This window comes from Sander vitreus, chromosome 3 (genome assembly GCF_031162955.1).
Source record: "Sander vitreus isolate 19-12246 chromosome 3, sanVit1, whole genome shotgun sequence".
Taxonomy (NCBI): domain Eukaryota; kingdom Metazoa; phylum Chordata; class Actinopteri; order Perciformes; family Percidae; genus Sander; species Sander vitreus.
In genome coordinates, this window is record NC_135857.1 from 34962988 (window position 1) to 34974848 (window position 11861).

At 47.0% G+C, this 11861-nt stretch overlaps 1 protein-coding gene across 4 annotated transcripts in view; it reads right to left on the reverse strand.

The window, feature by feature from the left end:
• The window catches only part of plekhg2 (pleckstrin homology domain containing, family G (with RhoGef domain) member 2), a 123041-nt gene that overhangs the window by 591 nt on the left and 110589 nt on the right, over positions 1-11861 (reverse strand). For 3 of the 4 annotated variants that reach the window (XM_078247169.1, XM_078247171.1, XM_078247172.1), the window contains 6 exons: positions 9830-10012; positions 8246-8338; positions 7282-7368; positions 4033-4066; positions 3783-3881; positions 2212-2313 (listed from right to left, as the gene is read on the reverse strand). In XM_078247169.1, the coding sequence (XP_078103295.1) occupies positions 2212-2313; positions 3783-3881; positions 4033-4066; positions 7282-7368; positions 8246-8338; positions 9830-10012 (598 nt within the window). The remainder of the gene's footprint in view (positions 1-2211; positions 2314-3782; positions 3882-4032; positions 4067-7281; positions 7369-8245; positions 8339-9829; positions 10013-11861) is intronic. The other variant, XM_078247170.1, reaches the window with a different exon arrangement.

Genomic DNA, 11861 nt, shown 5'->3' on the forward strand with positions numbered 1-11861 from the left:
GCTCAGGATTTTACCAATTTATTGCTTGGCATGAAATCACTTCATCCAGACACATTTCTAAATGTTCTCGTTTCACACACGCCTACTTGTGTTATGAAAAGAAGGCGTTTCGTGGACTTAATAATATATGATGAGCTTGTATGTTTTGGCAGGGTGTAAGAACCAACGGATTAGCTATCCGTTGGTTCAGGCTGAAACAGGAGCTCATTTATGTGTCTCGGGTTTCTGAGAGTCGTTGGGGTCATTCAGGGTCTGAGGGTATTATTAGGTTATTAGGTTACAGTTGGACAGGACATGCATCCAAACAAGTCACGTTTTAAACGCCAAAATACAGGGATAAACGTTGAAAAATGTTACAAATACGTCGGAAAAAGCCACTGAAACGTCAAAAGAAAGACCAAAAATGTTGGAAAAGCCTCAAAAATGGTGAAAATAAAGGACAATAACATCACAAAAAAGACAGATAAAGCCCTAAAAACATCTGAAAAGCGTAAAAAAAACATCGGAACAACTCAGATTGGACAGATAGTCTAGCTAGCTGTCTGGATTTGCAATGTCGTCGATATACAGACTAATTGTAAGTGCCTTCTGCACCTATAGCTATAGCTATATAGTATAGTATATACTATTTATAGTAGTATAGCTATATAGTATAGTATATACTATTTATAGTAGTATAGCTATATAGTATAGTATATACTATTTATAGTAGTATAGCTATATAGTATAGTATATAGTAGATAGTATAGTATGTACTATATATTATAGTCAGAGCAGGCCCCCTTTTAACCCACATGTATGAAGCTGATAACAACTGATAATGACCAACGACCATAACTAGGGATGCACTGAATCCAGATGTTTGGGGTTCAGCCGAATCCTGAATCCCCTGGTTGAGAGTCTGCTGAGTGCTCGTCCCATCCTCAGTCCATGAACCCAGTAAACACATTAATGAAGTAAACAGTGACTGTCCTTCCGTTGCCGTATCTGAAGTTGCAGCATTCTGGCTGCTGTCTGTAGATTCCTTCATGCTCAGCTCGTATTCTTCCAGATGTTTCATACCAGATGTTGTAACAGCGGTGATGTTGTGTATTGTTTAGGGTCCTCGCCACCACCAGACTAATCAGCATTGCAGATTGAACATGTAGCTGGACTTGAATGGCCTTCTTTTGACTGACAGTACTGCCAAACAACACTTTTTCTGCTCACCAGTTCCATTTCCACTTCCTCACAGCCTGCTGCATTGAACGCTCCGCCTACGTGAACACCTTCCCGTAATCAACGGCGCCGTAATCAACGGCGCCGTAATCACGTCGACCAGCGTAGCGAGCGGAGTGCAAGTGTAGGGGTCGGTTTGGTGGAAAACAATTCTAAGGGACCGTTCGGTATTTATGGAATGGACCACCGGAGGAAAATAATTTTTGTTGAGGGGAGGGTCACCCAACCTTTTTTAGTCGGGGGGGGGGGGGTCACCCAACCTTTTTTAGTCTGGGGGGGGGAGGTCACCCATCATTTGTATTCATGAAACAGCAACATTGGTGCAACATTGGTGCCTATTCTTCCGTGTAGCTCTCAGTCTCGGCCCTCCTTCTCTACCAGATGGGTCTAAAAAATGAGTGGAATAATTAATTACCTCTGACATGATCAGATATTTTATAAATATCTTAAATAACACAAAACTAAACGGTGGTAGGTAATACATCTGATTTCATATACTGCTTTAGTAAAAAATATATTACCTGGCTGACGATGGGAGCAGCAGGACGCAAAAAACGAAAATGACAGTTGCACTAGTCTGGACATCTTGCCGAGCCAACGTTGCAATAAAGGTTTCCTAAATGCCGTGTATATAAACGTGATGTCAGCTTACTAATTGATTGCGGGTTTTGTGTAGATTTGGACTTTTATACGTAGTGGAGGAAGCCTAGTTTTGGAGGGTCATAGAATAATGTTTACTGGCGAGGAGAGGGTCATGTCTATTTTGGCTAAAGGTCCCAAAACTCCTTAAATAAATAACAAACAGTCCCTAACATTCGGCAGGAACCGAACCCCGTCAAAAAGCCCAATATTCAGCCGATTCAGAAGCCCAATATTGGATTCGGTGCATCCCTGCTGATAACGTTTCAAACAGTTGCCGTATATGTTTCCGTCCCTCGTGTTGCTGTGATATAATGTGGAGTCTTTTTGCGATACGTGAGCCATCCCGTCTACCTGACTGTCTCCTGGTGCGTCTGTACGGCAGGTTTCCCTCCAGCAGCAGCGGAAGACTCTTCCTGGACTTCTCAGGTGTGTACAGCAGCAGCTCTGGAGGCTCTGGACAGACAGACAGACAGACAGACAGACAGACAGACAGACAGACAGACAGACAGAGCAAAGAGACCCTGAATAACTGGAAAGAAGTCAGTCTCTGGTTCTAATGGTCATATATGTTTCTCTGTCACACACACTTTATTTCATTTATATTCAAATTAAAGTAATAGAAATAATTTCCTCAAACAGCTGCTCACTGTAGTCTTAAATCTAACAAACTTAAAGTGCCCATATTATGAAACACACACACACAGAGACACACACACACAAACACACACACACACACACACACACACACACACACACAGAGACACACACACAGAGACACACACACACACACACACGACACACACAGAGATACACACAGAGACACACACACACACACAGAGACACACACACACACACACACACACACACACACACACACACAGAGACACACACAGAGCACACACACACACACACACACAGATCACACAGAGAGAGACACACACACACACACACACACACACACACACACACACGAGACACACACACACACACACACACACAGAGACACACACACACACACACACAGACACACACACACACACAGAGACACACACACACACAAAGCACACACAGACACACACAGACAGACACACACACACACACAGAGACACACACACAGAGCACACACACACACACACACACACACAGAGACACACACAGAGAGACACACACACACACACACACACACACACACACACAGAGACACACACAGAGAGAGCACACACACACACACACACACACACACACACAGAGACACACACACACACAGGGAGACACACACACACACACACACACAGAGACACACACACACACACACACAGAGACACAGCACACACACACACACACACAGAGACACACACACACACACACACACACACACACACACACGACACAGAGACACACACACACACACGACACACACAGAGACACACACACACACACACACAGAGACACACACAGAGACACACACACACAGAGACACACACACACACACACACAGACAGACACACACACACACACACACAAACACACACACACAGAGACACACACAGAGAGACACACACACACACACACACACACACACACACACACACACACACACACACACACACACACACACACACACACACACACACACACACAGAGACACACACACACACACACACACACAGAGACACACACACACACACACACACAGAGACACACACACACACAGACAGACACACAGACACACACACACACACACACACACACACACACAGAGACACACACACACACACAGACAGACAGACACACACACAGAGACACACACACACACAGACAGACAGACACACCTATATGATATATATAATATATAATATGAGTGATACCGAATGATCTATCCGTCGTGTTTGTTTAGCGGGAGGAAGGAAGAGACGACTAACCCTGACCTGATTGGCGTCGGCCTCTGTGGTAGCCACGGCTATCGTCCATTCGCGGCGATGCGCACGACTTCTTCAGGTTGTCCTGGTCGAACTGAGGAGCTGAGAGACAGGAAGTCATGTCACCACATCGGCACATGCTAGAACAAGCTATTCAGGGTTGATTTTCTTTAGAACTTCTGGTGAAATTTTTTAGTTTGAAAAGAGCTAGCAAGAAGACTGAAAAGAAATGGAGTGGGTGTGTTTGACTCACATTGACAGAAGTTGTCCCCCAGGACCTGCCTCGCCTGCAAAGAATGATAAGTGAAGTCATACGGCTGTATACGACGTGCAGCACGCCGTATACAGCACGCCGTATACAGCACGTTGTATACAGCACGTTGTATACAGCACGTCGTATACAGCACGCCGTATACAGCACGCCGTATACAGCACGCCGTATACAGCACGTCGTATACAGCACGTTGTATACAGCACGTTGTATACAGCACGCCGTATACAGCACGTCGTATACAGTCGCGTCGTATACAGCACGCCGTACACAACGCACGTCGTACACAGCCGCGCCCAGTACAGCACGTCGTACACAACCGCGCCGTACACAACACGCCCGTATACAGTACGTTGTATACAGCACGTCGTATACAACACGCCCGTACACATACGTCGTATACAACACGCCCGTATGCACAGCACGCCGTATACAGTACGTTGTATACAGCCGTTGCTACACGACACGTCGTATACAGCCACGCCGATACACAACGTCGTACACAGCCGCGCCCGTATACAGCACGCCATATACAGTGCGTTGTATACAGCCGCGTCGTATACAATCACGCCGTATACAACACGTTAGTATACAGTGCGTTGTATACAACCGCGTTAGTATACAGCACGCCGTATACAGTGCGTTGATACAGCACGTTGTATACAGCCGCGCCGTATACAGCCGCGTTGTATACAGTACGTTGTCATACAGCACGTTGTATACAACCACGCCCGTATACAGCGCGTTGTATACAGTCGCGTGCGTATACAGCCGCGTCGTACACAGTGCGCCCGTATACAATCGTCGTATACAGCACGTTGTATACAGTACGCCGTATACAGTACGTCGTATACAGCCACGTTAGTATACAGATACGCCGTATGCAACCGTCGTATACAACCGCCCATATACAACCACGCCCGTATACAGTACGTTGTATACAGCCGCGTTAGTATACAGCACGCCGTACACAGCACGTTGTATACAGCTTCGCCGTACACAACCGCGTTGTATACAGTGCGTCGGGTATACAACGCGTCATTACACAGTGCGCTCGCCGTATGCAATCGTCGTACACAGCGCGTTAGTATACAATGCGCCATTATACAGTCGTCGTATACAGCGCGTTTAGTATACAGTCACGTCGTATACAGCCGCGTCATATACAACCGCGTCGTATACAGTACGCCGTATACAACGCGTCGTATACAGCACGCCGATACGCTACTAGTCACACATACTGCGCCGTATGCAGCCGATACAGCACGCCGACACGCCCGTATACAGTACGCCGACGCCCGTCACCACAGCACGCCGTGTACAATCGCCGTACACAACCGCGTCGTCAGTACGATGCGCGCCGTACACAGCACGTATACAGTGCACCGTATACAGCACGCCCGTACACAACGCGTTGTATACAATGCGCGTATACAGCCGCGCTACAACACGCCCTACACAATCGCGCCGTATACAGCACGCTCGTATACAACACGTTGTATACAGCACGCCCGTACACAGCACGTTGTATACAGTCGCGATCGCCGTATACAGCGTCGTCTACCGTCGTATACAATGCGCCGTATACAGTCGTCATACACACGCGCGTCAATGCTGATACGCGCATACAGCACGCGTTACTATACGTCATGCATACCGCGCCGTATACAACACGTTGTATACAACCGCGCCCGATATACAACGCGTCGCACCGTGCCACGTACACAGCCCGTATACAGTCGCCGTTACACAGCACGCCGTATACAGTCACGCCCGTACACAGCACGTCGTATACAGTACGCCGTATACGCACATCGTACAGCACGTCGTATACAATACGCCCGTACACAGCACGTCCCGATAGTACAACCACGCCCGTATACAGCGCGCCCAGTATACAGCACGCTCGTACACAGCACGCCGTATACAGTACGCCCGTATACAGCACGTTAGTATACAGCACGCGTTAGTATACAGTACGCCGTATACAGCACGCCGTATACAGCACGTCGTATACAGCACGTCGTACACAGCACGTTGTATACAGCACGCCGTATACAGCACGTTGTATACAGCACGCCGTATACAGCACGCCGTATACAGCACGTTGTATACAGCACGCCGTATACAGCACGTTGTATACAGCACGCCGTATACAGCACGCTGTATACAGCACGCCGTATACAGCACGCCGTATACAGCACGCCGTATACAGCACGCCGTATACAGCACGTCGTATACAGCACGTTGCAGACTGATCTCATGAAGTGGCGTATGTATGACACGTCAATTCGTACGTGTCAGATTTTCACCCTTTCATACTACTCGCTACGGCGTAAATTCCCACGCAATCCACATTCAAGCGGCGTTGATAGACACGCTAAAAGCTAGTATGCGTCTTGATAACACGCCATTATATATACTTTATATATATATATATATATATATATATATATAAGTGGCGTGTCATACATATACGCCACTTATATATATATATATATATATATATATATATATATATATAATGGCGTGTCATACATATACGCCACTTTTATATATATATATATATATATATATATATATATATATATATATAAGTGGCGTGTCATACATACGCCACTTCATGAGGTCAGTCTGAAGTATGCCTTGGTTTTTACGTTTCACTGCGCTGTTTAATAAGTGCACCTTTACATTTTTATATTATATTACTTTGTCTGATCTGATGATTTGTATTTGGAGTACAAAGTCAGATAGATGTGGACTGGACAGATGTGTGACTTCACTCGGTATGTGTTAGTTTGTTAAGGTTTTGACGTAATAGTCCTGCCTCTGATGGATGCAGGTTCAGGGTTTTTAAGGAGTAAGTGTGAGCGACCAGCAGGTGGCAGCAGAGATCAGCAGGAGACTCCTGGTGTCTGTGTCCAGATCTCCCACTATAACCAGTAACACTGCTGATAACAGGGCTTCAGTTAAACCTACTATTAATACTATATCCTCAGTTAACCTTCCCTCCTCCCTCCTTACATTACATTACATGTCATTTAGCTGACGCTTTTATCCAAAGCGACTTACAATTGCCACATGTGTCAGAGGCCGCACACCTCTGGAGCAACTAGGGGTTAAGTGTCTTGCTCAGGGACGCATTGGTTGATGTATCGCAGTGGGAATCGAACCCAGATCACCAAACCCACACCTTTAGTAAAGGGTTTGAAGTGTGTAATCTTGAAGTACCTTCTGTGGGAGAGAAGCGGGATGGTTTTCTACGATCAGTCTCTTGAGGTAGTGGACCCACAGCCTCTTCTCCTCCTGGTTCTTCGTCTGCAGCAACAACACATGCATCAAACATGCAGAAAAACAGACACTGTAGGAAATATCTTTAAGCTGTAATTACGACCCTTTCATTAAGAAATATACAGAACAAAACTATAAACACAACACTTTTGTTTTTGCACCCATTTTTCAGGAGCTAAACTCAAGACTTTTTATATACAACAGGCTTATTTCTCTCAAATATTGTTCACAAATCTGTCGTAAATCTGTGTTAGTGAGCACTTCTCCTTTGCCGAGATAATCCATCCACCTCACAGGTGTGGCATATCAAAACCGAAAACCGAAAACCAGTCAGTATCCGGTGTTATGGTTATGGTTAGGGTTCATCTGTGAAAAGAACACCTCTCCAAAGTACCAGACGCCATCGAAAATCAAGTTGGTTATGACGACAAACTGCAGCCAGGTCGAGAGAGAAAGAGATGGTTGAACCTTAACCCCAACCCCAGATACTGACTGGTTTTTGGACCCCTCCCGGACAGTAAAACTTATTTATTGTGGCCAGCCGAAGTCACACCTGTGCAATAATCCTGCTGTCTAATCAGCATCTTGATCACCGGTGAGGTGGATGGATTATCTCAGCAACGGAGAAGTGCTCACTAACACAGATTTAGACAGATTTGTGAGCAATATTTGAGAAAAATAAGCCTTTTGTGTACTAGAAAAAGTCTCAGAGCTTTGACTTCAGTGTAGTAAGTCATTTGTTTATGTTTCATTGCACACTTAAACCACTGTTTATAAGACGTTTAACAACTCTGTCGCAGATGGAGGCCGGAGTCTCAGACGTGACCTGGGACGGATCGCAGTTGGACCCAGATTGTAAATGCGAAGGACTTGGATCTGGAGGAAACGTCTCGGCAACACTCACCTGGACGACGTGCTGCTGTTTGGGAATCGTCTGATCTGACACCTTGAAGCACAGAGAATCCTTCAGAGTCTCTACCAGCAGCAGATTACAGCACTGCAGAGGAGGGGGAGAGACAGAGAGAGAGACGGAGAGAGAGAGAGGGAGAGAGAGAGAGAGAGAGAGAGGGAGAGAGAGACGGAGAGAGAGAGAGGGAGAGAGAGAGAGAGAGAGAGAGAGAGAGAGAGAGAGAGAGAGAGAGAGAGAGAGAGAGACAGAGAGAGAGAGAGAGAGAGACAGAGAGAGAGAGAGAGAGAGAGAGAGAGAGAGAGAGAGAGAGAGAGAGAGAGAGAGAGAGAGAGAGAGAGAGAGAGAGAGAGAGAGAGAGACAGAGGGAGAGACAGAGAGAGAGAGAGAGAGAGAGAGAGAGAGAGAGAGAGAGAGAGAGAGAGAGAGAGAGAGAGAGAGAGAGAGGGAGAGAGAGAGAGAGACGAGAGAGAGAGAGAGAGAGAGAGAGAGAGAGAGAGACAGAGAGAGAGAGAGAGAGAGGGAGAGAGAGAGAGGGAGAGAGAGAGAGACGGAGAGAGAGAGGGAGAGAGAGACGGAGAGAGAGACGGAGAGACAGAGGGAGAGAGAGAGAGAGAGAGAGAGAGAGAGAGAGAGAGAGAGAGAGAGAGAGAGAGAGAGAGAGAGAGAGAGAGAGAGAGAGAGAGAGAGAGAGAGAGAGAGAGAGAGAGAGAGAGAGAGAGAGAGAGAGAGAGAGAGAGAGAGAGAGAGAGAGAGAGAGAGACAGAGGGAGAGACAGAGAGAGAGAGAGAGAGAGAGAGAGACAGAGGAGAGAGAGAGAGAGAGAGAGATTGTGATTTTGTGATAGTGGGCAGACATGAAAGGGAGAGAGATGGGGGATGACACGCAGCAAAGGGCCGCAGGTCGGATTCGAACCCGGGCCGCTGCAAAGGACTCAGCCTATGGGGCGCATGCTCTTACTGGGTGAGTACGTCCCTCCTCCCTCCTTACCTTCCCTCCTCCCTCCTTACCTTCCCTCCTCCATCTTTACTTTCCCTCCTCCCTCCTAATCTTCCCTCCTCCATCTTCCCTCCTCCATCTTTACTTTCCTTCCTCCCTCCTAACCTTCCCTCCTCCCTCCTAACCTTCCCTCCTCCCTCCTTACCTTCCCTCCTCCCTCCTAACCTCCCTCCTCCCTCCTAACCTTCCCTCCTCCCTCCTCACCTTCCCTCCTCCCTCCTTACCTTCCCTCCTCCCTCCTTACCTTCCCTCCTCCCTCCTAACCTTCCCTCCTCCCTCCTCACCTCCCCTCCTCCCTCCTCACCTTCCCTCCTCCCTCCTAACCTCCCCTCCTCCCTCCTTACCTTCCCTCCTCACCTTCCCTCCTCCCTCCTAACCTTCCCTCCTCCCTCCTTACCTTCCCTCCTCATCTTCCCTCCTCCATCTTTACTTTCCCCTTCCTCCCTCCTAATCTTCCCTCCTCCCTCCTAACCTTCCCTCCTCCCTCCTCACCTTCCCTCCTCCCTCCTCACCTTCCCTCCTCACCTTCCCTCCTCCCTCATAGTCTAAGGTGTTTTCACACCTTGCTGCTTCCTAACTTACAAAGATATGCGTGCTGTAGACGAACTGCTCCAGCCTCTTTTTGGCGATCAGCAGCATGGTATCAAACAGGAAGAAGGCTCTCTCCTTCTTCACGCGGTGCACCTTGAAGGAACCTTCCAGAACCAGCTCTCCGAACCCCCCGAGGTCCGGCCCGCTCCAGTTCACCAGCAGGGACTCAATTTCCTGTAAAGTAGGAGGGGAAAGGTCACAGGTCATCTCTCCAAAAAAAAAAACACTAAAAGGTCTGGATCAGGGCAACGAGCTGGGTGCAACCAGCACATGTTCACAGATAAGAAAGCTCCTTAACCTTCCTGTTGTCCTTGGGTCAAATCATTACATTGCATGTCATTTAGCTGACGCTTTCATCCAAACAACACGTTCTCACACTCATTTCGTAAGATATGGACGCTTGGTCGGGTGCCTTTGTCGTTCTTATTGACGCTAAAAGTCTCCTTTAGTGCTATAAGTAAACGTGCTTGGTCGGGACTATTGACGTCCCTTTAGCGCCTGTAAGTAAAGTGCTTGGTCGGGACTATTGCCGTCCCCTTTAGCGCTATAAGTAAACGCGTTTAGTCAGGGACTATTGACGTCCCCTTTAGCGCTATAAGTAAAGCGTGCTTGGTCGGGACTATTGCCGTCCCTTTAGCGTTATAAGTAAACGTGCTTGGTCGGGACTATTGACGTCTATTATGATTAGACTATTATGTTAAGGAAAGGGTCGTGGGTGGGCGTACGGTTCAATTTGGGTGTTTTATTCACTTTTATAGCATGTAAAGAAAAATGTAAAGAGGGTTGAAAAACGTCGGACAAAGATATCGAAGAAACGTCGGAAAAAGTGACAAAAACTTCAGGATAATCTTCAAAACGTCAGGAAAAGTGACCAAAACACAGGAAAAGCTTAAAAAAAAAAAAAAAGTCAAAAAAGAACAGAAAAATATTGACCGAAACTTCGAAAAAAGTGACAAAAGTGTCAAAAAAGACGACCAAAAATGTTGTATTTTACATTTTGAACCAGGAAAACAAAAACTTGCATCATGGTCGACGGGGAAGACAACACAAGGGTTAATAAAAAGCTCTTTTAGGGCTGAAAACGACCTCGAAATGCTCCAAACCAGCAAAAACTTCCCTAAAACTGCACCTACATCCATCAGTTCAATCAGGGGTTCACGTTTTTTGGGTACAAAACCTTCAGATCATTGCCAAAAATGTTGAATCCCACAGGTTTTCCTGTGGGATTTCAGATTATTACAAATTAAAATAAAAGAGAACTGGAAAAAGGACATCTGTGAACGTCCCAGCTGCTGGGAGGTCAGAGGTCAGAAATGTTAAACTCTCCCTGAACACAGGACGGTGATATCTCTCATTGTTAATGGAAGGTTAGTCAGCTGTGGAGGAGACCTTTGACCTCTCACAAACAGCTGGAGGAGAGAGAGAGAGAGAGAGAGAGAGGGAGAGAGACAGAGAGAGAGAGAGAGAGAGAGAGAGAGAGAGAGAGAGAGAGAGAGAGAGAGAGAGAGAGAGAGAGAGAGAGACAGAGAGAGAAGAGACAGAGAGAGAGAGAGAGAGAGAGAGAGCAGAGAGAGAGAGAGAGACAGAGAGACAGAGAGAGAGAGAGAGAGAGAGAGAGAGAGAGAGAGAGAGAGAGAGAGAGAGAGAGAGAGAGAGAGAGAGAGAGAGAGAGAGAGACAGAGAGACAGAGAGAGAGAGAGAGGCAGAGAGAGAGAGAGAGAGAGAGAGAGAGAGAGAGAGAGAGAGACAGAGAGAGAGAGAGACAGAGAGAGAGAGAGAGAGAGAGAGAGACAGAGAGAGGGACAGAGAGAGAGAGAGAGAGAGAGAGAGACAGGAGAGAGAGAGAGAGACGAGAGAGAGAGAGAGAGAGAGACAGAGAGAGAGAGAGAGAGAGACAGAGAGAGAGAGACAGAGAGAGAGACAGAGAGACAGAGAGAGAGAGAGAGAGAGACAGAGAGAGAGAGACAGAGAGAGAGACAGAGAGAGAGAGAGACAGAGACAGAGAGAGACACAGAGAGAGAGA